Raw genomic sequence first — 21640 nt, 5'->3', positions numbered from 1 at the left:
GGCCTGGCCATGTGACGCATCTCAGTGCTAACCTCCGGCCTCTCTCTAAACATACCCATTCCTTTGGCTTTTATAGTAATCATTTTTTTGCATTTAAAAATAATTTTATTGTCCAAATGTGCCACCTTGGACACAGTATTTAAGTTTTGTCCATTTATTTTTAAATTCGGTAAGTTTTTAAAATATTAGTCTATAGGCTCCCCTTGCTTCCTTTTCTTTACGACTTATCTGTTGAAGAACTTGGATGTTTGACTTACAGAGTTCCCCCAGTCTTGACTTAGCTCACTGCATGGCGATGATATAGCTCAGTGGTTTCCCCCATTCTTGGTGTTTCCTACAAATTGGCACTTGAATTCAGAGATAAGATCAGACTTGGATGTGATGCCTTTGATCAAGACTATAGGAGGCACATAATGTCTTTTTAGCTGTTTTTAAGATATAAGCAGACTTTGATGCTTACTGCCCATATCTAGTACTTTATTGGATTACAAAATTTTGGTAGTTTAATGCTAACATTTTTTTCATTAGTTAATTGGAATATATTTAGAAAGAAACACTTCTCATTTACTGTTTTATTACCACTGGTACAATTCATATATGAAAAGCAAGATAAATGCTTAATTCTTTACCTTTATTTACTATTTCTTTCTTTTTTTTTTTTTTTTGAGACGGAGTCTTGCTCTGTCGCCCAGGCTGGGGTGCAGTGGCCGGATCTCAGCTCACTGCAAGCTCCGCCTCCCAGGTTTACGCCATTCTCCTACCTCAGCCTCCCGAGTAGCTGGGACTACAGGCGCCCGCCAACCCGCCCGGCTAGTTTTTTTTGCATTTTTTAGTAGAGACGGGGTTTCACCATGTTAGCCAGGATGGTCTCGATCTCCTGACCTTGTGATCCGCCCGTCTCGGCCTCCCAAAGTGCTGGGATTACAGGCTTGAGCCACCGCGCCCGGCCACTATTTCTAAAGTAATGATTGGTTCCTTATCACCCCTCGAAGTTAACCAATTCTTTTAAACAAAATCACTATGAAGTCATATCGTTGAAATTACTAGTGAACTCAAGTTGTTCCTCTTCGGTCCGTGGGGCCTAAGTTGACTCACGGGTCTTTTTGACTTGACCTCATAGTCTTCTCTAGCTTCCTTGCTATCTGATCTGACTGGACATTCCAGGCTCATGTTTTACATTTTCTGTTCCAACTTTATTTATGTATTTATGTATTTATTTATTTATTTATTTATTTATGTGTTTATTTATGAGATTGAGTCTTGCTCTGTCGCCCAGGCTGGAGCGCAGTGGTGCGATCTCAGCTCACGGCAAGCTCTGCCGCCCGGGTTCACGCCATTCTCCTGCCTCAGCCTCCTGAGTAGCTAGGACTACAGGCGCCCGCCACCACGCCAGGCTACTTTTGTTTCTGTATTTTTAGTAGAGACGGGGTTTCACCTTGTTAGGTAGAATGGTCTCGATCTCCTGGCCTCGTAATCCACCCACCTCGGCCTCCCAAAGTGCTGGGTTTACAGGCATGAGCCACAGCACCTGGCCTTCTGTTCAACTCTTTATTCAGCCATCTTTTCAAAACGCCTTGGCTGCTCCTAATGGTATTTGGAGATCACAGTTGGGGTATTAGTCATGGTCATTGCTACTGATTGGTCATTTTAAGCCTTTTTAGTTACCAGGGCTAGGAAATAAAATATACATATATATTAACAGATTTTTAACATATATGTTTTATGTTATATATGTATATTGCTTATAATACAATATGTTATCTTAACTATATTATATTAATAAAATATAGACCATATGGCAGTATATTTACTATATAAATATGTTTATAATGCCAACCACAACCCAAAATATGGTATGTATATAAAACAAATTTATATTATAATAATCGTACTGTATTAATAACATACACATAACATTTTTCTCATATATAATATATATAACAATATAAAAGTATAATTAAATAAAGTCTATGTTTTATGTGAGACAAAATAACTCCTGTGTTCATAGCAGTATTTTCCATTACAATTCAGAATCGCAGAACTTTAACCTCTTCTTTGTTGCCCCTGTGTATCTTCATTCTTCCGGATTTAGAATTCTGACTCTCAAGGATAGGGGAAATGACAGAATTAGACTATCTCACAGTTGCTTATTTGTCTCCTCCTGTGCTATACACAGAGCAATCTCAGGATAACAATGTTAATACCACTGCCAATATGATTACTAAAAACATTACAAATGTGTTTGTACATAATCTTCCTCTAATATTTTAAAAAAAGTTGTACTATATCTATATTGTCGGAAAGTGTGGCTGTTATCTATAAGGTTTTTATACATACATCTCCTTAGCTTTCATTTAGTTTTAGCTCTACAAGTAACCCTGGCTCTTTATGTTGATGTCTCGTTTGTCATTTTGGTTTCCTGAAGCTCCTTCTCTGGTACAGGAGTGGGCAAGCTTTTTCTATAAGGAGCCGGAGGGTAAATATTTTTGGCTTTGTAAGCCATATGATCTCTGCCGGTACTCATTCTTATTCTTGTAGTGAGAAAGCAATCACAGACAGTGTAAACTATGAGAATGGCTGCGTTTCAGTTTCATATAATTTTCACACGTAATGAGACAGTATTTAAAAAAAAATTTGCCTCCTCCCCACCCCCAATAATTAGTAAAATCTTTTCTTGGATCATGGACTGTACAAAAACAGGCAGTGAGGCTGGGCATGGTGGCTCTTGCCTGTAATCCTTGCATTTTGAGAGGCTGAGGCGGGCGGATCACTTTAGGTCAGGAGTTCAAAACCAGCATGACCAACATGGTGAAACCCCGTCTCTACTAAAAATACAAAATTAGCTGGGCCTGGTGGTGCATGCCTGTAATCCCAGCTACTTGGGAGGCTGAGGCAGGAGAATCTTAAACCTGGGAGGTGGAGGTTGCAGGGAGCTGAGATTGCACCATTGCACTCCAGCCTGGGCGACAAGAGTGAAACTGCCTCTCAAAACAAAAAACAAAAAAACCCAAAGCAGGCAGTGAATGGGCCAGATTTGGCCCACACACTAGTTTGCAAACCTCTGCTGTATTGGACTTCTCAGAGTTTGTGAGTTCTTGCATGTTGTTACATTTTCTCTGCCTTTTATAGTTGCACTGACTTCTATGGATTAAAATTGCTTAGCTTGACTCAGCCTGGTGGCTCATGCCTGCAATCCCACCACTTTGGGAGGCTGGGGCAGGAGGATCACTTGAGGCCAGGAGTTTCAGACTATCATAGGCAACATAGCAAGACTCCATCTCTACCCCACCAAAAAAGAAAAAAAAAAATGCTGGGCATGGCAGTACACACCTGTAGTCCTAGCTACTTGGGAGGTCAAGATGGGAGGATCACTTGAGCCCAGGAGTTTGAGGCTGCAGTGAACTATAATGGCCCCCCTGCATTCCAGGCTGGGCAACAGAGCAAGACCTTCTTCCCCAAAATTAAAATAAGTAAAATTCTTAGCTCATACTTTCTTTCCTTGAGTTTCTTACTCAAAAGAGTTTATTATTCCATTTTCTTTTTTTTTTTTTTGAGATGGAGTTTCACTCTTGTTGCCCAGGCTGGAGTGCAATGGCACGATCTCGGCTCACCGCAACCTCTGCCTCCCAGGTTCAAGCAATTCTCCTGCCTCAGCCTCCGTAGTAGCTGGGATTATAGGCATGTGCCACCACGCCCAGCTAATTTTGTATTTTCACTAGAGACGGGGTTTCTCCATGTTGGTCAGGCTGGTCTCGAACTCCTGACCTCACGTGATCCACCCACCTCGGCCTCCCAAAGTGCTGGGATTACAGGCGTGAGCCACCGCGCCCGGCTATTATTCCGTTTTCTTTTGGCACAAAATGTTGCTGTCAAAGTCTGATGATTATTTAAATTTCTCTTTTGTATAAGTTACTTTTTCCTAGTTGTTGTTTTTTTGTTTTTTTTTTTTCATTTACTGAAGTATTATTACTAGCATTTTTTCTTGGTATGTTGGTCATCCTGGAATGAATTTCTCCTGTAGTGTGGTCTTTTAATATTTATTTTTTGGTTCAAGTAAATTTTCTTGAGTTATATTTTTATTTTTTTTATTTTTTATTTTTTATTTTATTTTATTTTATTTTATTTTTTTTGAGACAGAGTCTTGCTCTGTCGCCCTGGCTGGGGTGCAGTGGCCGGATCTCAGCTCACTGCAAGCTCCGCCTCCCGGGTTTAGACCATTCTCCTGCCTCAGCCTCCCGAGTAGCTGGGACTACAGGCGCCCGCCACCTCGCCCGGCTAGTTTTTTTTTTGTATTTTTTTTTTAGTAGAGACGGGGTTTCACCGTGTTAGCCAGGATGGTCTCGATCTCCTGACCTCGTGATCCGCCCGTCTCGGCCTCCCAAAGTGCTGGGATTACAGGCTTGAGCCACCGCGCCTGGCCTTGAGTTATATTTTTAATATTTGCTCTTTTTTTGCTTTGGTTCTCTTCAAGGATTCCTATTATTCATATGTTGGATGTTCTTTTTTTATCTTCAGTATTTGTCATCTTCTCCTGTATTGTTTATTCATTTTTTTATATTTAAATTAAATATTTTTATTTTCACTTTGTCTTTCTCATAAGGCATTGTCTGTTTTCCTTATTCACTCTTAAATTCTTTGTAGCTGTTTTCATTTATGGAATGATTTTCTTTTTCATTTCTAATTGTATCATGAGTTCTGTCATCTCCTTTCTGCATTTTGGAGCTTTTCTAAATCTGATTTATACTATTTTATGTTATGTGTCATTTAAAAATGTCTTTTAACTTGTTTTGAAATATTAGATGATAGGCCGGGCACGGAGGTTCATGCCTGTAATCCCAGCACTTTGGGAGGCCAAGGTGGGCGGATCGTGAGATCAGGAGTTCGAGGCCAGCTTGGCCAACATAATGAAACTCTGTCTCTACTAAAAATACAGAAAAAATTAGCCGGGCGTGGTGATGCGCATCTGTAGTCCCAGCTAATTGGGAGGCTGAGGCGGGATAATTGCTTGATCCTGGGAGGCGGAGGTTGCAGTGAGCCGAGGTTGCGCCACTGCACTCCAGCCTGGGTGACAGAGTGAGACGCCGTCTCAAAAAAAAAAAAAAAAAAGATGATAGTTTTGATCTATTGTGTTGGTATGTTTTTGTCCTGTGCTTTTCCCCCGCCACATGGATGTTATTCTGGTCCCTTTTTGTTGCCTTATAAAAACATTGTGTTGAGGCTGGGCATGGTGGCTCACACCCGTAATCCCAGAACTTTGGGAGGCCGAGGCGGGTGGATCACTTGGGGTCAGGATTTCGAGACCAGCTCGTCCGACATGGTGAAACCCTGTCTCTACAAAAAATACAAAACCTTATCAGCTGGGCATGGTGGGGGGCACCTGTAGTCCCAGCTACTTGGGAGGCTGAGGCAGGAGAATTGCTTGAACCCCAGAGGTGGAGGTTGCAGTGAGCCAGGATCTCCCTGCTGCAGTCCAGAGCGAGACTTTGTATCAAGACAAAAAACAAAAAAAAATTGCGTTGGATTTTATGTTGATACTTTTATTTTGCTTAGTTTAATGTATAAAATTAGTTTTTCTCTACATTGCTTTTTAAAGAGCCACGTATTTTCAAATCAGTGACTCAAGTCCAAAAAGTTCAAACACTTGAATAGAGATAGCAGGAAGTGGTTTATTCTGAGGTCTTGAAAAGAATGAATTAACCCTGTAATCTCCCCAGTATTCTTTTCGATGTTCCTATTGATATCACTGTATTCAGTGGGTGCTCCTTTCTATCTGCTATGTAAATTTTTGAAAGCTTTCTTTCTGACTCAGTTTATCAGATGTGCTGTATTCCCTGAACCAATCCTGGAACTGGCCTTTTCTACCAGAAACACTTTTTCCTTTTAGCATGGAATAGTATTAAAAACCACAATCTGGATCTTTTGGACAGTTCAGCTGTTTTTCCATGGCTATCTTTTTTTTTTTTTGAGACAAGGTCTTGCTCTGTCATCCAGGCTGGAGTGCAGTGGTGCAGTCTCAGCTCACTGCAGCTTCTACCCACCGGGCTCAAGCAATCCTCCTACCTCAGCTTCCCGAGTAGTTGGGACCACATGGGACCACAGGTATACACCACCATGACTGGCTAATTTTTATGTTTTTTGTAGAGAAAAGTTTTCGCCATGTTGCTCAGCCTGGTTTCAAACTCCTGAGCTCATGTAGCTCACCTGCCTCGGCCTCCCAAAGTGCTGAGATCACAGGCGTGACCCACTACACCTGGCCCCATGGCTGTCTTTTATTTCTGACCCTGGTTTTGTAGTTACCCAAGTAGCAACTCTTGGTGAACCTAAAATGTATACACTTTAAAATCTGAATTCATAATTAGCAATTTACTAACTTGTGATATTTCTGAGAATGAAATATGTATCATACATTGTAATTTTTACAATGATTCTTTCTGTCCTTCATTCCTGACATAAAATCTGTTGTAAATTAAATCTCATTTCCTTAACATACTGCTCAAACCCGACTCTTTTCCCCATTCTTCTATTAAAATTTTTCCAGAACCATAAAGTCACAGAATTTAGGAAATGAGTAGAATTTTGGAGCAGTGATTTCAGCTTTTCATAATTTCTTTCTCTTCCTTTGTCTTGCCATGTCGCCCATGCTGGAGTGTAGTGGCTGTTCATAAGTGCCATCGTAGCGCACAACAACTGTGAACAGTGTCTGGGCTCAAGAGATACTCCTGGCTCAGCCTCCCAAGTACCTGGGACTACAGGCACACTTGGCTCCTAATTATTTTTTTTTAATGAATTACTTTAATGATGAAAAATGCCCACCTTTTGTAGTCATAAGACATTTGTTTGCATTCAGATATTATATGCATCATGCAAGGTAAATTTAAAAGGACCTTGAAAAGCATATTTTTGGAAACAAATTTAGTTACTATTGCATAACAGAAAACTTGCAGTGATTAAGGGAAGCTGATAATTAGATGGATAACAAAAAATACCAGGTTAACAGAAGAGTATCGAAGGTTACTAGTGGATATAATCTGGCTTTTTATTCTACATCACACCACTGCCTGGTCAAGAACTGAAAGCGTTTGAAACATGCTGCATCACACTGCAGTTGCCATATTCTCTTATCCTGACCTCATCCTTTTTGGTCACAGATTTATGGGAGCCAAGAGCCTCTAATGTTGCTCCCTCACTTTGCTTTAATTACTTTTAAAGGCCGACCTAGGGAGCACTTCCAAAAACACATTGATAAAAAGGAAGTTAAGTCATTGAAACATTTGTAGTGATCCAGCATACTACTGGCTATTTTTCTTTTGTATTGGGTGGGACAAAAAATAGTCACTAAGTACTTGATGTAAGCTTTTTTTTTTTTTTGATAATTTTGCATTTTTGGGTGAGTAATTTTCCTCAAATTAGAATGCACAAGAAAAATCTGGTTAATCAGTGTTCCAGGTCGTTGGGCTCCTGTTAATCAGAAGTTTTACTGTATAATCATAATGTACTTTGGATGTTCTCATTTATGTTATTTCTTCAATTCTTTGTGTGGGTACTCTGATTGCTTGATTACATCTACCTGGCATAGTCGTTTTTAAAGCAGCATTATAATAAAATTTTCCATCTTTGCAAGTAAAATGAGAGTACGGAAAGACAACTGATGGTTGAAGCATGATTGTTTCCTCTTGCCTTTACTTAGTGTTCAGCGGGTTTCAGGTTTTGGATAAAGAGAAATGAATATGATTATTGTCCTGGTCCGAAATGATTCATGTATCCACCTGGAGACATAGAGTTGAAAGAGGTGTAGGCTTACCACTATTATCTCCTCATACAGAGCAGCGCTACTTCCTACGTGCTTTACATTTTTGGGGATTTGCATAAGATTTTTTTTTCCACGAAAATAAGGTTCTACTAAAACCAAATACAAAAACATTTGATAGAGAGATACTTTATAAGCACCTCTTATGGCTGAAGGGGTTTCTTATCCAGCATCCTGCCACTTGTAACACCAGCAAATTTTAGGCATTTGGGTTCCTATAATACTATTTTAGAGTCCTGTGGACCTAGCTATCTTATTATTCTAGTGTCCTCTTTTTTTTTTTCTGGAGAAAGAGTCTCACTCTGTTGCCCAGGCTGGAGTGCAGTGGTGCAGTCTTGGCTCACTGCAACGTCCACTTCCCAGGTTCAAGCGATTCTCCTGCCTCAACCTCCAGAGTAGCTGGGATTACAGGCACGCACCACCCTGCCCAGCTGATTTTTGTATTTTTAGTAGAGACAGGGTTAGGAGCATCCTCATTCCCAAAGAGAAGAGGATGCAGAGGAATCTGAGTCGTTTTCCCCAGTTTATGACACTTACCTCTTGCGCTCTGTGCTATCATTTCTCCTTAGCTCTCTAGTCTTCATCAGCCTTGTATAAAAACACTCAAGTTTAACTGTTTCTTTGGATTTTCATTTCCTTACGCAGGCTCCTGTGTCACGTACAACTTATATTAAGTAAATGTGTATACTTTTTTTTTTTGGTTAATCTATCTTTTGTAATAGGTGCCCCAGCCATGAACTTAGAAAGGTAGAAGGAAAATAATAGTTTTCCTCCTGTACATTATTTAATTATTTAATCAAACTTAAAAGTCAGATATTATCCACATTGTCACTCAAAGAAATGGATGCTTTAGACTCAGGGTCTAAAAATTCCCTTTTCTTTTGTTTTGCTTTTGGGTAGGAGAGAAGCATACCTCTTGAATTTAAAGGCATTGGCTTTACTACTCATTTTCTCTGAATGGTTTCATTCACAACTTTTATTTTTATATATATTTTTTGAGATGGAGTCTCGCTCTGTCCCCAGGCTGGAGTGCAGTGGCTCCATCTCGGCCCACAGCAACTTCTGACTCCTGGGTTCAAGCAATTCTCCTGCCTCAGCCTCCCCAGTAACTGGGATTACAGGTGTGTGCCACTACACCCAGCTAATTTTTTGTATTTTTAGTAGAGATGGGGTTTCACCATGTTGGTCAGGATGGTCTCGATCTCCTGACCTCGTGATCCGTCCTCCTCAGCCTCCCGAAGTGTTGGGATTACAGGCGTGAGCCACCGCACCTGGACTGCCATTCACAATTTTTAATTCCATCCTGTATGTGATGCCTTTAAAAATCTGTAGTTTGGCTGGGCGCAGTGGCTCATGCCTGTAATCCCAGCACTTTGGAAGGCCGAGGTGGGCAGATCATGAGGTCAAGAGGTTGAGATCATCCTGGCCAATATGGTAAAACCCCGTCTCTACTAAAAGTATAAAAATTAGCTGGACGTGGTGGCGTGTGCCTGTAGTCCCAGCTACTTGGGAGGCTGAGGCAGGAGAATCGCTTGAACCCTGGAGATGGAGGTTGCAGTGAGCCAAGATTGTGCCATTGCACTCCAGCCTGAGACGGAGGGAGACTCTGTCTCAAAAAAGATAAAATCTGTATTTCAGCCTGGACTTGTCTGATCACTTCTATACTTCTCTATCTGCCTCCTTAACATGAATACTTGACTATTGTGAGGCACCTCAGCTCAGCGTGTGCAAAGTTGGAGTCATCATCTCACCTCCTAAATATTTATCTCCCTGTATATTCCTTGTGTTTATTCCTTGTTCAACTTCCACTTGCTGCTCAGGGTGGGGTTAATCCTCCTGGTCACGATGGCCAGGAGAGCACTCCAAGCACCAGGCTACTCAGCTGCCCTGGTCACCAGGAGAATGAACCTTTTTTCCCAAGTCAGGATTCTTTGCAGGTAGCAATGCTAACATGGAATGAACATGTGACGTAAAAGTGATATATAAATATGCGATTTATTGTTTATACCAACTCTGACAAAGGTCGTAGGGCAATCAGCAGTTAGGCGCCTTCCTCGAGGAAGGCCTGCATATAGGTCTGGTTTTTCCCATTTTATATTTACCTTCAGTTCTTTATGAAATGACTTCATCCTTTATCTCAGCAAACACCCCCATTACTTTTCTAGACCATGCCCTGTGGTGGAGCTGATGGCATCATATTTTGTTCTGTCTCTAGATCTATTTAAGTCATTAAATAGATAGAGTGGCATGAACAGCGAGGTAGATCCGTTGTCAAGGTACTCAGTGTGGTCTGTGCAGAGTGGTTTGGATCGAAACTGGACCTCTACCCAGTTAAATTCCCGCTGGATTCTTGACTCATCTTTTGTAGTCACAAGGATGTAAACATGTTGTACTTTTTTTTATCTATTTCTCTGAGGTGTCAGTGATCTGTTCACGTTTCCTGGAAATTATTGATATCCTGTTATCTTCATCCATGTTATCTCCTATGTTTAGCTCAGAGCCTGGCGCAGAATTGGTATTCAGTAAATATGGATATTTGTGTTATACTGGGCACTATGCTGCAGGCTGTTGAAAACATAGAGATTTATAAGGTGTTTAGGGGTGACCTTACTGGCTAGATTAGGTGGCGTAGGACGTTATATACAAATACAGTGTCATAGAGTGGCTTTTCGGAGGTGCACTGTTTATACCTAGCAGGAGTTCTTCAGTGCTGTCCGTTGTTTTCATTTGACTTTGTTGCATGCATCTATCCACACATGTACTATATGCAATATAGTATTTTAATGTGTTGGCTCAAAGACTTTGTTTCTGCAAGAAAAATAGTTAGAAAATACACATATGGGCTTTTCTTTTTATAAATTGTGACTGCACATCATGCTCTGTAATGTTCTTGTTATAAATTTTGACTTGTTTTTCTCCACAGGCAGCAGAAGATGTCATTTTCATTGGACCTGACACACATGCTATTCAAGCCATGGGTGACAAGATTGAAAGTAAATTATTAGCTAAGAAAGCAGAAGTTAATACAATCCCTGGCTTTGATGGAGTAGTCAAGGTGAGAAGCTATTTTAACTTTTATTGTATATGTCTTTAAGCATTTTGTCAAAAGTATAAGATAAAATGTAACTATTGCTTTTTTGGGACATATTTATACACACACACACATATATATACACACACATACATACATGTATGTATGTTTAAAAAATCAGTGTTTTTACATTTATTTATTTATTTATTTATTTATTTGAGGTGGAGGCTTGCTCTTGTCACCCAGGCTGGAGTGCAATGATGTAATCTCGGTTCACTGCAACCTCCACCTCCAGGGTTCAAGTGATTCTCCTGCTTCAACCTCCGGAGTAGCTGGGATTGCAGGCGCCTGCCACCATGCCCAGCTAATTTTTGTATTTTTAGTAGAGACAGGGTTTCACCATGTTGGCCAGGCTGGTCTTGAACTCCTGACCCCAGGTGATCTGCCTGCCTCGTCCTCCTGGGTGCTGGGATTACAGGTGTGAGCCACCACATCTGGCCAAAAATCAGTGTTTTTAACTGGATTATTTTATTATTTTTAGAGATGGGGGTCTCACTCTTCTGCCTAGGCTGGAGTGCAGTGATGCAATCATAGCTCACTGTAACCTTGAACTCCTTGGCTCAAATGATCCTCTCGCCATGACTCAAGAATCCCTCCTTCTTTAGCCTCCCAAGGGGCTAGTACTGCAGGCACACACCACCATACCTGACTAATTATTTTTATTTTGTAGAGATGAGGGTCTCACTGTGTTGCCCAGGCTGGTCTCAAACTCCCGGGCTGAAGTGATTCTCCCGCCTTGGCCTTCTGAAGTATTGGGATTACAGGTGTGAGCCATTGCGCCTGGCCAACTTGTATTATTTTAAATAGCATAAGTTTGAGTGAGAAACTGTTTGAGCATTGTATTCAGTGAATCAGCAGTGACTCAGACTTTCATAGGAAAAAGCTTGGTGATCAAAAATTGTATTGTCAGATCTCTGGATTGCATTTAATAGTGGTATGTGTTTCATGTGTTAAATATTATGAGTTTCTCTATATATCTTTATCTTGAGCTTCTCTCCATGTGTATAATATGTAAATTAGAATCATGTTTCTGGTGAAAGTGGTATAGCTATAGGTAATTGTACATTGCAAACATTTAGCAAGAGCCTTCTGCAACTGAAGGCTTCTGAGGGAGAAATGCAGAAATTGAAGTATGCAATTTCCCCTTTTCCCATGAAAAATTATTCTATTTTTTTTCTAGTTAGAAGAGAGTCCTCATGTAGAGTTTTAACCTTGTGATTTGAGTTAGCCTGCAGGAACTCTTCATTTCAGCATTTCTTGTTGTTACTTTTGGCATTCTGTGTTGGGCTGTTCTTCATTGTGCAAGATCATTTTGTGCATTAGAGGACAATTAGAAAACTTGGCCCCTGGTTAATAAATATCCTCAGCTTCTTGCCCATATTTACCTGTATTTACTTTTATCTACATTTATCCATGTTGCTTCTTCCCCCTTGGTACAAGGAGGAGGTGTTCCACATCCTCTGGAAAGCCAGTTTCTCCTCCTATTTTCCAAATGTATTCTTTATAGCCTTCACAGGCTATGGTTTTACTGATTATCTTTTCTGTCTTCTGTGTCTTAAAATTCTCATCTTTTAGCTCCTTTCTGTTATCATTGCTATTAAAAATGCTCAGTGAACAAATGTATTGTTCACTCAGTTGTGTGGGAAGGATGTGGTGATGAGACACACGTGATCTGCGCATCATAGTGCTCACAGTTTAGTGGGAAAGAAACAAGCATTTCTTCCATTCATACAGCACCATCACCCCTCTCACTCCACAGCTAGTTGCCACCTTCTTTCTCTCTTCCCTTTCAGTGCCAAAGCTCTTAGAATTGCCCTTCCTCACTTTCATTTCTGTATCTTTCACTTTATCTTTAAATTTGCCGTCTAGCTTCTTTCCTCATTCCTACTGAATTTCTCTTGCAAAGCTACCAGCAACCTCTTCCCTTTGTTAAATCCAGTATATAAGCTTGAATTCTGATCTTATATCAATCTCTGAGCAGCATTTGAGTCTCTTGGTCAGTCCATACTTCCCTCGGAGATACTCACTTCTGGCACATTACTCAGTTCTAGTTTTTGTGTTTTTTGGCTCGTTTGAATGCCCCTTCTTAGATTCCTCCCGATTGTTCTTCCTATCTTTGTTCCTTAAATGGGGGTTTTTATTCTGGGTCCTGAGTAGGACATTTCCTCTTTTTATTGTGCTAACTTGCCCTGGACAATCTTACTTTTTTTCATAGCATTAATTGCCACCTTTTCTTTCTTTTATAATTATTATTATTATTATTATTATTATTTGAGGCACGGTCTTGTTCTGTCACCCAGGCTAGAGTGCGGTGGCACAGTCACGGCTCACTGCAACCTCAACCTCCTGGGCTCAAGTGCTCCTCCCTCCCACGTCAGCTGCTTGAATAGGTGGGACTATAGATGTGTGCCACCACACCTGCCTACTTTTTATCTTTTGTAGAGACGGGGGTTTCACTGTGTTGCCCAGACTGGTTTCAAACTCCTGGGCTCAAGCAGTCCTTCTCCTTGGCCTCCTGAAATGCTGGGATTACAGATGTGAGCCACTGCGCGCAGCCCTTCCGTATACTCTAAATCATCTCTAGATTACTTATAATACCTAATACAATGTAAATGCTATGTAAATAGTTGTCCCACTGTGTTTTAAAATTTGCAGTGGTTTTATTTTTCCTTCTTTCCTTCCTTCCTTCTTTCCTTTCTTCCTTCCTTTTTTTTTTTTTTTTTCTGAATATTTTCCATCTGTGGTTGGTTTAATCTGTGGATACAGAACCCAAGGATATAGAGGGCCAAGTGCATGTTTAGCAGACCATCTAAGGAAGTGGCAGGACACGTCTTGTTGCTATCCTGGAGAAGAGCAAAGCATATTAGGCAGAAAGAATAACAAGTGCAAGATTGTTGGTTGAGATTGAAGTGTACCTGATACTGAATAAACACCAAGGAAGCATGTGATTGGAATCATCAAGAGAGAGACAATTTAGAGATAAGGGAAAAAAAAAGATAATGGTATAGTAGGGAGCTTAGATTTTTAGGGCCTTAAAGGCCATTTTAGTATTAGGTAAATGCCTCCTTCCTACACTGGAGTGCAAGCTTCTGATGGCAGGGATGCTGCTCTCTTTATTACTGTATCACATGCGCATGGTGCCTAGCATATTGTCAGTGCTTAGTCAGTGCTCACTAAGTATTTGTTGAATAAATAATATTCTAGGAGGTACATTTTATACATAATACCTATTTAATACACATTGTCTGCCATTTAGTACATATTGATTAGTCACATTTATTAAATACCAAAAGAAACCAAAAACCAAGAGAAAAAAAAAAAGACAATAGAAACAGATCCACATATGCTTTAGATATTGGAATTGGCTGAGATAACTACGATTTATATGTTAAAGAAATCCGAGGAAAATATGGAGAAAATAGATAAGTATATAAAGAATTTCATCCAGGCGCGGTGGCTCACGCCTGTAATCCCAGCACTTTGGGAGGCCGAGGTGGGCAGGTCACCTGAGGTCAGGAGTTCGAGATCAGCCTGGTCAACATGGCAAAACCCTGTCTCTACTGAAAATACAAAAATTATTCGAGTGTTGTGGCAGGTGCCTGTAATCCCAGCTACTCGGGAGGCTGAGGCCTGAGAATCGCTTGAACCTGGGAGGTGGAGGTTGCACTGAGCCAAGATCACACCATTGCACTCCAGCCTGGGCAAGAAGAGTAGAAGTCTGTCTCAAAAAAGAAAAGAAAAGAAAAGAATTTCACAAGAGAATTTGAGTCTATTTTAAAAATTAAATACAAGACTGGGCGCAGTGGCTTATGCCTTTAATCCCAGCACTTTGGGAGGCCGAGGCGGGTGGATCATGAGGTCAGGAGTTCAAGACCAGCCTGGCCAGCATGATGAAACCCCGTCTCTACTAAAAATACAAAAATTAGCCAGACATGGTAGTGCGTGCCTGTAATCCCAGCCACTCGGGAGGCTGAGTAGGAGAATCGCTTGACCCCAGGAGGTGGAGGTTGCAGTGAGCCAAGATCGTGCCACTGCACTCCAGCCTGGGTGACAGAGTGAGACTCTGTCTCAAAAAAAAAAAAAAAGAAATTCTTTGACTGCAAATATGTGAAAATAAGGACTTTAGATAGACTTAACATTGGACTCAACCAAGCAAAATATAAATATAGTATCCATGTTATAGCATGTATCAGATTTTTTTTCTTTTTTTGTGGCTGAGTGATAGTCTATTGTATGATTTACCACTTTAAAAAAATCCACCTGAGGTCAGGAGTTCGAGATCAGCCTGGCGAACATGGCGAAAACCCGTCTCTACTAAAAATACAAAAAAATTAGCCGGGCATGGTGGCAGGCGCCTGTAATCTCAGCTACTTGGGAGGCTAAGGCAGGAGAATCGCTAGAACACTGGGGGCAGAGGTTGCAGTGAGCTGAGATGGCGCCACTGCACTCCAGCCTGGGCAACAGAATAAGACTCTGTCTCACAAAAAAAAAAAATTCCATTCATTGGTTGAAAGACATTTGGGTTGCATTTTCACCATTGCAATTAGTATTGCTACAAACATTTGTATGCAAGTATTTGCTTATATATTTGTTTGTTTGTTTTGAGATGGAGTTTCACTCTTGTTGCCCAGGCTGGAGTGTAGTGGCGTGATCTTGACTCATTGCAACCTCTGCCAAGTTCAAGTGATTCTCCTGCCTCAGCCTCCCAAGTAGCTGGAATTAGAGGCACCCACCACCATGTCTATGTCTGGCTAATTTTTTTTTTTGTATTTAGTAGAGACAGGGTTTCACCATGTTAGTCAGGCTGGTCTCAAACTCCTGACCTCAGGTTATCCACCCACCTTGGCCTCCCAAAGTGCTGGGATTACAGGTGTGTGCCACTGCACCCAGCCATATGTCTGTTTTTAAGTTATTTGGGGTATGTACCCAGGAGTGGAATTCCTGGGTCATGTGGTAATTCTATGTTTATCTTTTTGAGGAACTGTCAGGCATCCAAACCTTTATCTACTCCCTTCCTCTTGTATAATCCACTTCTCTTCAATTTGAGTAGAACCTGTGAATTGCTTCTCTAATTAATAGAATATGGCAAAGGTGATGTCATGTTACTCCCTTAATTAGGTTGCATTATATGGCAAAAGTGATGGGATGTCACTGCATTCAATCACATTATGTGGCAAAGTGGTTGGGTGTCACTCCTGTGATTATGTTTCATTATATAATACTTGATCTTAACAGACTAGAGAACAAGATTCGTTTTGCTGGCTTGATAAAGTAAGCAGCCATATTGAGGAAGCCTGCTTGGCAGTGGATGGTGGGCAGATTCTAAGAATCTATGTAAGGGCCAGCAAAAGGCTGGAGTCCTTCCTCACGCAGCTACAAGGACATAATTCTGCCAACTACCTGAATGAGCTTGGCAGCAAATTTCTCCCCGTTTGAGTCTCCAGTGACAATGTAGCCTGGTTCACTCCCTGATTGCAGCCTTGCAAACCCCTGAGCAGTGTATGATGAAATTATTATTATTATTTCCTTATGAGGTATTTTCCTCTTTACCTTTTTTTTTAGACATTTGTGTGAATTTGGGTAGGGGTTTGGATGTGTCATTATGAACCTTGATCTACTCAGCCTGAATATTTCTACCAGTATAATTATATATTTTTTTGACAAGGAATCTTGCCTTTTTTGTATCTTCAATTTGTACTTGATTTATTCACAAGAATACTAATGCGTCACTGTCCAAATTATTTCTGGCTTGATGATGAATGGTGGAGTCCTCAAGGGTTCAAGGACGAGACCATCAGGAGAGCATTTGATACGGAAATTCTGTTTACATAGGAGATTTTTCTTTATGAAATTAATGGATGTAGTATCTCATAGGAAGGGAATGTTTCTTGGCTAAAGGTCCAAAGGTGACCGTTGTGTGCTGGGACGTGGGAAATGTGACAGTTATTATCGATATCTATCAACCGAGTAGTTTGTTGATTCCGAGGGAGAGCTTGTGGAACAATGGCAGGAATTAAGGTAAATATTGTGCCACCCATATCAATAATTTTTTTACTTGTTTCTCCACTAATAATTAGTGAAAATTCTTCTTGTGAGTTGAAGAGTAAAAGGAGAAATGGGTGCTTGATTTGCTGTTAGAACGTTGCCTACTATCATTTTTTCCCCCCATTCTCTTGAATAAAACAACAATTATTTTTCCATTGTAATTTCTTCTTACAATGTCTCAGGTGTCTTTATCAAAAGACTGGTGTTTAATTTTTGGAGTGGGAGCATCTAGTTTTATCTTCAAGTGTGTCATCTTATTCTGGGTCTTATACTGCCTTTGTTTTCAGGCTCTTTTGAATGTGTAATATGGAGTTGTGTTGTTTGACTGTGGTGCCTTCCCAGCCAGTTTTTGCTTGTTTATAACATTTTCTGTTTCTGGCCTAAGGCTGCTCACAAGAAGTGAGGAAGGAGCTGGGGTCACAATTACTTCAGGGCTTACTCCTGAATGCTAACTGAAGGTAGTAAGAACCCACCCTGGAAGTCTCCGAGGGGCTTATCCTTCCTCTGCCAGCACAACTGGATTAGAGTTACCTGTTTTCACAGGAAAGATTTTGGTGATAGCCTTCAAAAGACCTTGTCCAATATCTACAGTTTCTTTTTTTTCTTTTTTCTTTTTTTTTTTTTTTTTGAGACGGAGTCTCTTTCTGTCACCCAGGCTGGAGTGCAGTGGTGCAGTCTTGGCTCACTGCAACCTCTACTTCCCAGGTTGAAGTGGTTCTCCTGCCCCAGCCTCCCAAGTAACTGGGACCACAGGTGTGCACCACCATGCCCGGCTACTTTTTTTTTTGTATTTCTAGTAGAGACTGTATTTCACCATGTTGGCCAGGTCTTGAACTCCTGACCTCAAGTGATCCACCTGCCTTGGCCTCCCAAAGTGTTGGGATTACAGGCGTGTGCCACCACACCCAGTCATTCAGTTTTTCTAAACCCCACCGGCTTTCTGTGCGTTTGGGGTCTGAAGTCACTCAGGATATTTCTCATTTCCCCTTTCTAATAGGTCTTCCTATTTCCCTCTCCCTGTTCCCCACTTTGTAACTATCCTTGGTGAAATGATGCCCTTTAGAAAGAGAAGACGGTGAATTTCCATTACATATTTAATGCATTTAAAGAGCAGAAGTCTGACTCTGAGAGACCACAGACTTAGTCTGAGCCAAACTCATGGGAGTCTCCTAATGGCATATTGAATATGTTGTTTGTGCACCTCATGAATTGGGCTCACAACCTAATCGTTGGCCGTCTCTAACTGCAAACCTGACAGTGCCTTGTCGGTTTAAGATTTGGAAAGACTCTATCTCCTAGGCCCAGCCTTCCATGGACAAAGCAAGTCAAGACAGAGGAAAATACTCCAGGTTCCCAGGTAAATTGTTTTCTATTGGGATGGTGATCTGATGAAACCTTCTGAACTCACTGGCTTCTAAAGTCAGCATGAAGATGGGCTTATGAAACCTGTGCCTGTCTTCTTTCAGGTGAACTTTGACTTACGGACTTAGAACAAAAAATGTTGAGGACATTATGTTAGTAGTATGGGAGGTTTCTTCCAATATTAAACATTTTCAAATGTGATCAGAAATTCAGCGGGTCTTTATTCCTACAGTTCTTGAAAAGGAAATTGGAGCTCTACCCAGTGTGAGACTCATCTCACCATTGTGGGTGGGGAGACCCCCGAGGGGGTCGCTTAGTGGGCCTCAGAGAAGCATGCAGATGCCAAGTCTAGGATCTTGAACTGTGGCTTTTAGTGGGCCTGGAACGTGTCTCTGTGGGTAATACACGTGGTTTTGCTTGTTCAACAGGTTATTTTGGTTATCTTCTTAGGAGGCTGCATCTGAATTTGCAGCCTCTGTTCTAGTAAATTTGGAAAATATGGAAAGGTAGAAAGGAGAAAAGAAATCTCATCTTCTCAGTTTTTTTCCTTGTATGCATTAGATGATTTGTAACATCCTATTACACTCTCAAATCATGATTGATTCTCATTGTCTGCACTAATGATTGTTTCTGAATTTGTGACGCCACAACTGAACCTGCAGGTTATAGTTTTCAGATAAGCATTTAAAAATAATTTTAAAGGAATGTTCTTTTGTTACCCTGGGAAATATTTTTCTTTTTTTGAGATGGAGTCTCTCCCTGCAGTGCAGTGGTGTGATCTCAGCTCACTGCAACTTGTGCGTGCCGGGTTCAAGCAATTCTCCTGTCTCAGCCTCCCGAGTAACTGGGATTACAGGCATGTACCACCATGTCCAGCTGATTTTTCATTTCATTTCATTTCAGAGATGGGGTTTCACCATGTTGGCCAGGCTGGTTTCAACCTCCTGACCTCAAGTGATCCACCTGCCTCGGCCCCCAGAGTGCTAGGATTGTAGGTGTCCAGGTGTGAGCCACTGCGCCTGGTGGAAATAATTTTTTTGAGACAGACTGTCACTCTGTTGCCCAGGCTGGAGTACAGTGGCACAGTCTCGGCTCACTCCATCCCCGCCCCCCTGGGTTCAAGTGATTCTTGTGCCTCCATCTCCGGAGTAGCTGGGATTACGGACATGCGCCACCATACCCGGCTAATTTTTGTATTTTTAGTAATTAGTAATTTTTTAGTAATTTTTTATTTTTAGTAGAGATGAGGTTTCGCCATGTTGGCCAGGCTGGTCTTGAACTCCTGGGCTTGGGTGATCCGCCCTCCTCAGCCTCCCAAAGTGCTGGGATTAGAGGTGTGAGCCGCCATGCCCGACCGGAAATAATTTTTAATACTAATTTTATTTTTAGTTTGTTTTTATTTCTAATACAAGAGGCTGTACATATTTTTCTTTTATATTTGGCTATTAGTTTAGGTTTCTGGTATAGTGACTCCACATTCACTTGGAGCTACACTGTTCACATTTATTATTTTAGAGTCATTGAGTATAAGATTACCTTTTTTTTTTTTTTTTTTTTTTTTTTTTTTTTTTTTTGAGACGGAGTCTCACGCTGTTGCCCAGGCTGGAGTGCAGTGGCGCGATCTCGGCTCACTGCAAGCTCCGCCTCCTGGGTTCACGCCATTCTCCTGCCTCAGCCTCCTGAGTAGCTGGGACTACAGGCGCCCACCACCGCGCCCGGCTAATTTTTTGTATTTTTAGTAGAGACGGGGTTTCACTGTGGTCTCAATCTCCTGACCTTGTGATCCGCCCGCCTCGGCCTCCCAAAGTGCTGGGATTACAGGCTTGAGCCACCGCGCCCGGCCGAGTATAAGATTACTTTTGATGATATCTATGCAGATAGAAGTTTGCTGATGGAAATTAATAGTACTGAATTTTGGAATATCTTGTGTTTTTAGCAACTGTGTTAGCAACAGTTTTTCATTGGCAGAGTGCATATGCCAATTATAGGTAATTCTATCTTTTAAAAAATGTTTAGTGTTTTTAAAATTAGTCTACAGTATTTTTAAGACTAAATTATTTTCCTTGGTGACTATCGTCTACTTTTTTTGCCCAAGTAGTTTCCACCAGTTATGATGCAATTTTAGTTTGTTACATTTCTCCTTCAAACCTCTGTTCCTTTCTTATTTGAACATTTAGGATGTTACATGGAGACAGTTTACCCATACTCCTTTAAAGCACTGTGTGCAGTACTTCAGTGGTCTTCTGCATCTGTTTTCTTTATGGCTTATTAATCTGTCCTTGAATCATCCTTTTCCTTAGAGAGAAATTAATGTTTTAAAATGTAATTCTGAAGTAATCATTTGGTTTCAAGTATTTCCCTTTAACAAATTTCGTTTTATGCAACATTTCATTACCTTGATCTCAGGAACTTGAGAGCAGAGTGAAAGGCATGCACATAAAGATACTGGAGACAGGAATTGGGATCCCAGCTCTTTTTTTTTTTTTAAGGCAATGAATAACATGCCACAGATCCTGATTTCAAAGAGCTTAAAGCCTTCTTCGGGAGGACCGCAAGTATTCAGGCAGTTGACTACGTTTTGATAATGCTAAGCTCAAGGTGCAGGGGCCCATGTAGGATGGGCATGTAACCTAGTTTTAGGGTATCATTGCAGATTTTCCACTGGAAATAATAGCTAAGTAAAACCTGAAATCTGAGTAGTAGTGAGTTAGCTGAAAAGTGAGATTGATGATGGACACAGCTCTAATGTCAGTGAAAACATCTTATTGCAAAAGCCTGGAGGTGAGAGACAGTGAGAACTCTGGAAAACTGCAGATTTGTGGTATGAGGGGCAGCGGTTAGAAAGGGAGCTAGAGAGAAAGTTAGGATCCAGATATGTGTGGGCTTTAATGTGATGCAACTTATTTCTTGTGGTTTTGGGAGCCTCTGAATAATTTCATGCAGAAGAGTTAACATGACAGAAATGTGGCATTAGAAAACTCATTTTGGTTTGTTGTGTGGAAAATAGATTGGAGCAGAGCAAAACTTGAAGTTGGTAAACAAATTAGGATCCTCTTCTAATCCAGGATAGAAACGGCAGACCCCTAAAATAAAGTATTGTATGCAACAAAGTAGATGGTGTTGAGGAAGACGGTGTAAATGGAATCCATGGGATTATGTGATCTGTTCAACGTCAGGTATGAAGCGGAGGGAAGGATCATTGATGATTATTTTACTGCATTTGGTTGTAATACCTATCAGCACACCAGTTTCGGAAGAAATTCATTTAATGTCTTGTAGTTCTAATTGTTCGTTAAGAGGAAATAGGCTGGGCGCGGTGGCTCACGCCTGTAATC

At 41.0% G+C, this 21640-nt stretch overlaps 1 protein-coding gene across 1 annotated transcript in view; it reads left to right on the top strand.

Annotated features, from left to right (window-relative positions):
• LOC105477975 (propionyl-CoA carboxylase subunit alpha) overlaps positions 1-21640 on the top strand; it is a 440790-nt gene that overhangs the window by 109333 nt on the left and 309817 nt on the right. Inside the window, exon 7 of the mRNA XM_011734903.2 lies at positions 10731-10862. Coding sequence (XP_011733205.2) covers positions 10731-10862 — 132 coding nt within the window. The remainder of the gene's footprint in view (positions 1-10730; positions 10863-21640) is intronic.

Source organism: Macaca nemestrina, chromosome 16 (assembly GCF_043159975.1).
Source record: "Macaca nemestrina isolate mMacNem1 chromosome 16, mMacNem.hap1, whole genome shotgun sequence".
Lineage (NCBI taxonomy): Eukaryota > Metazoa > Chordata > Mammalia > Primates > Cercopithecidae > Macaca > Macaca nemestrina.
The sequence above is the reverse complement of the archived record's forward strand: the minus strand, read 5'-3'. Positions and strand labels throughout refer to the sequence as shown.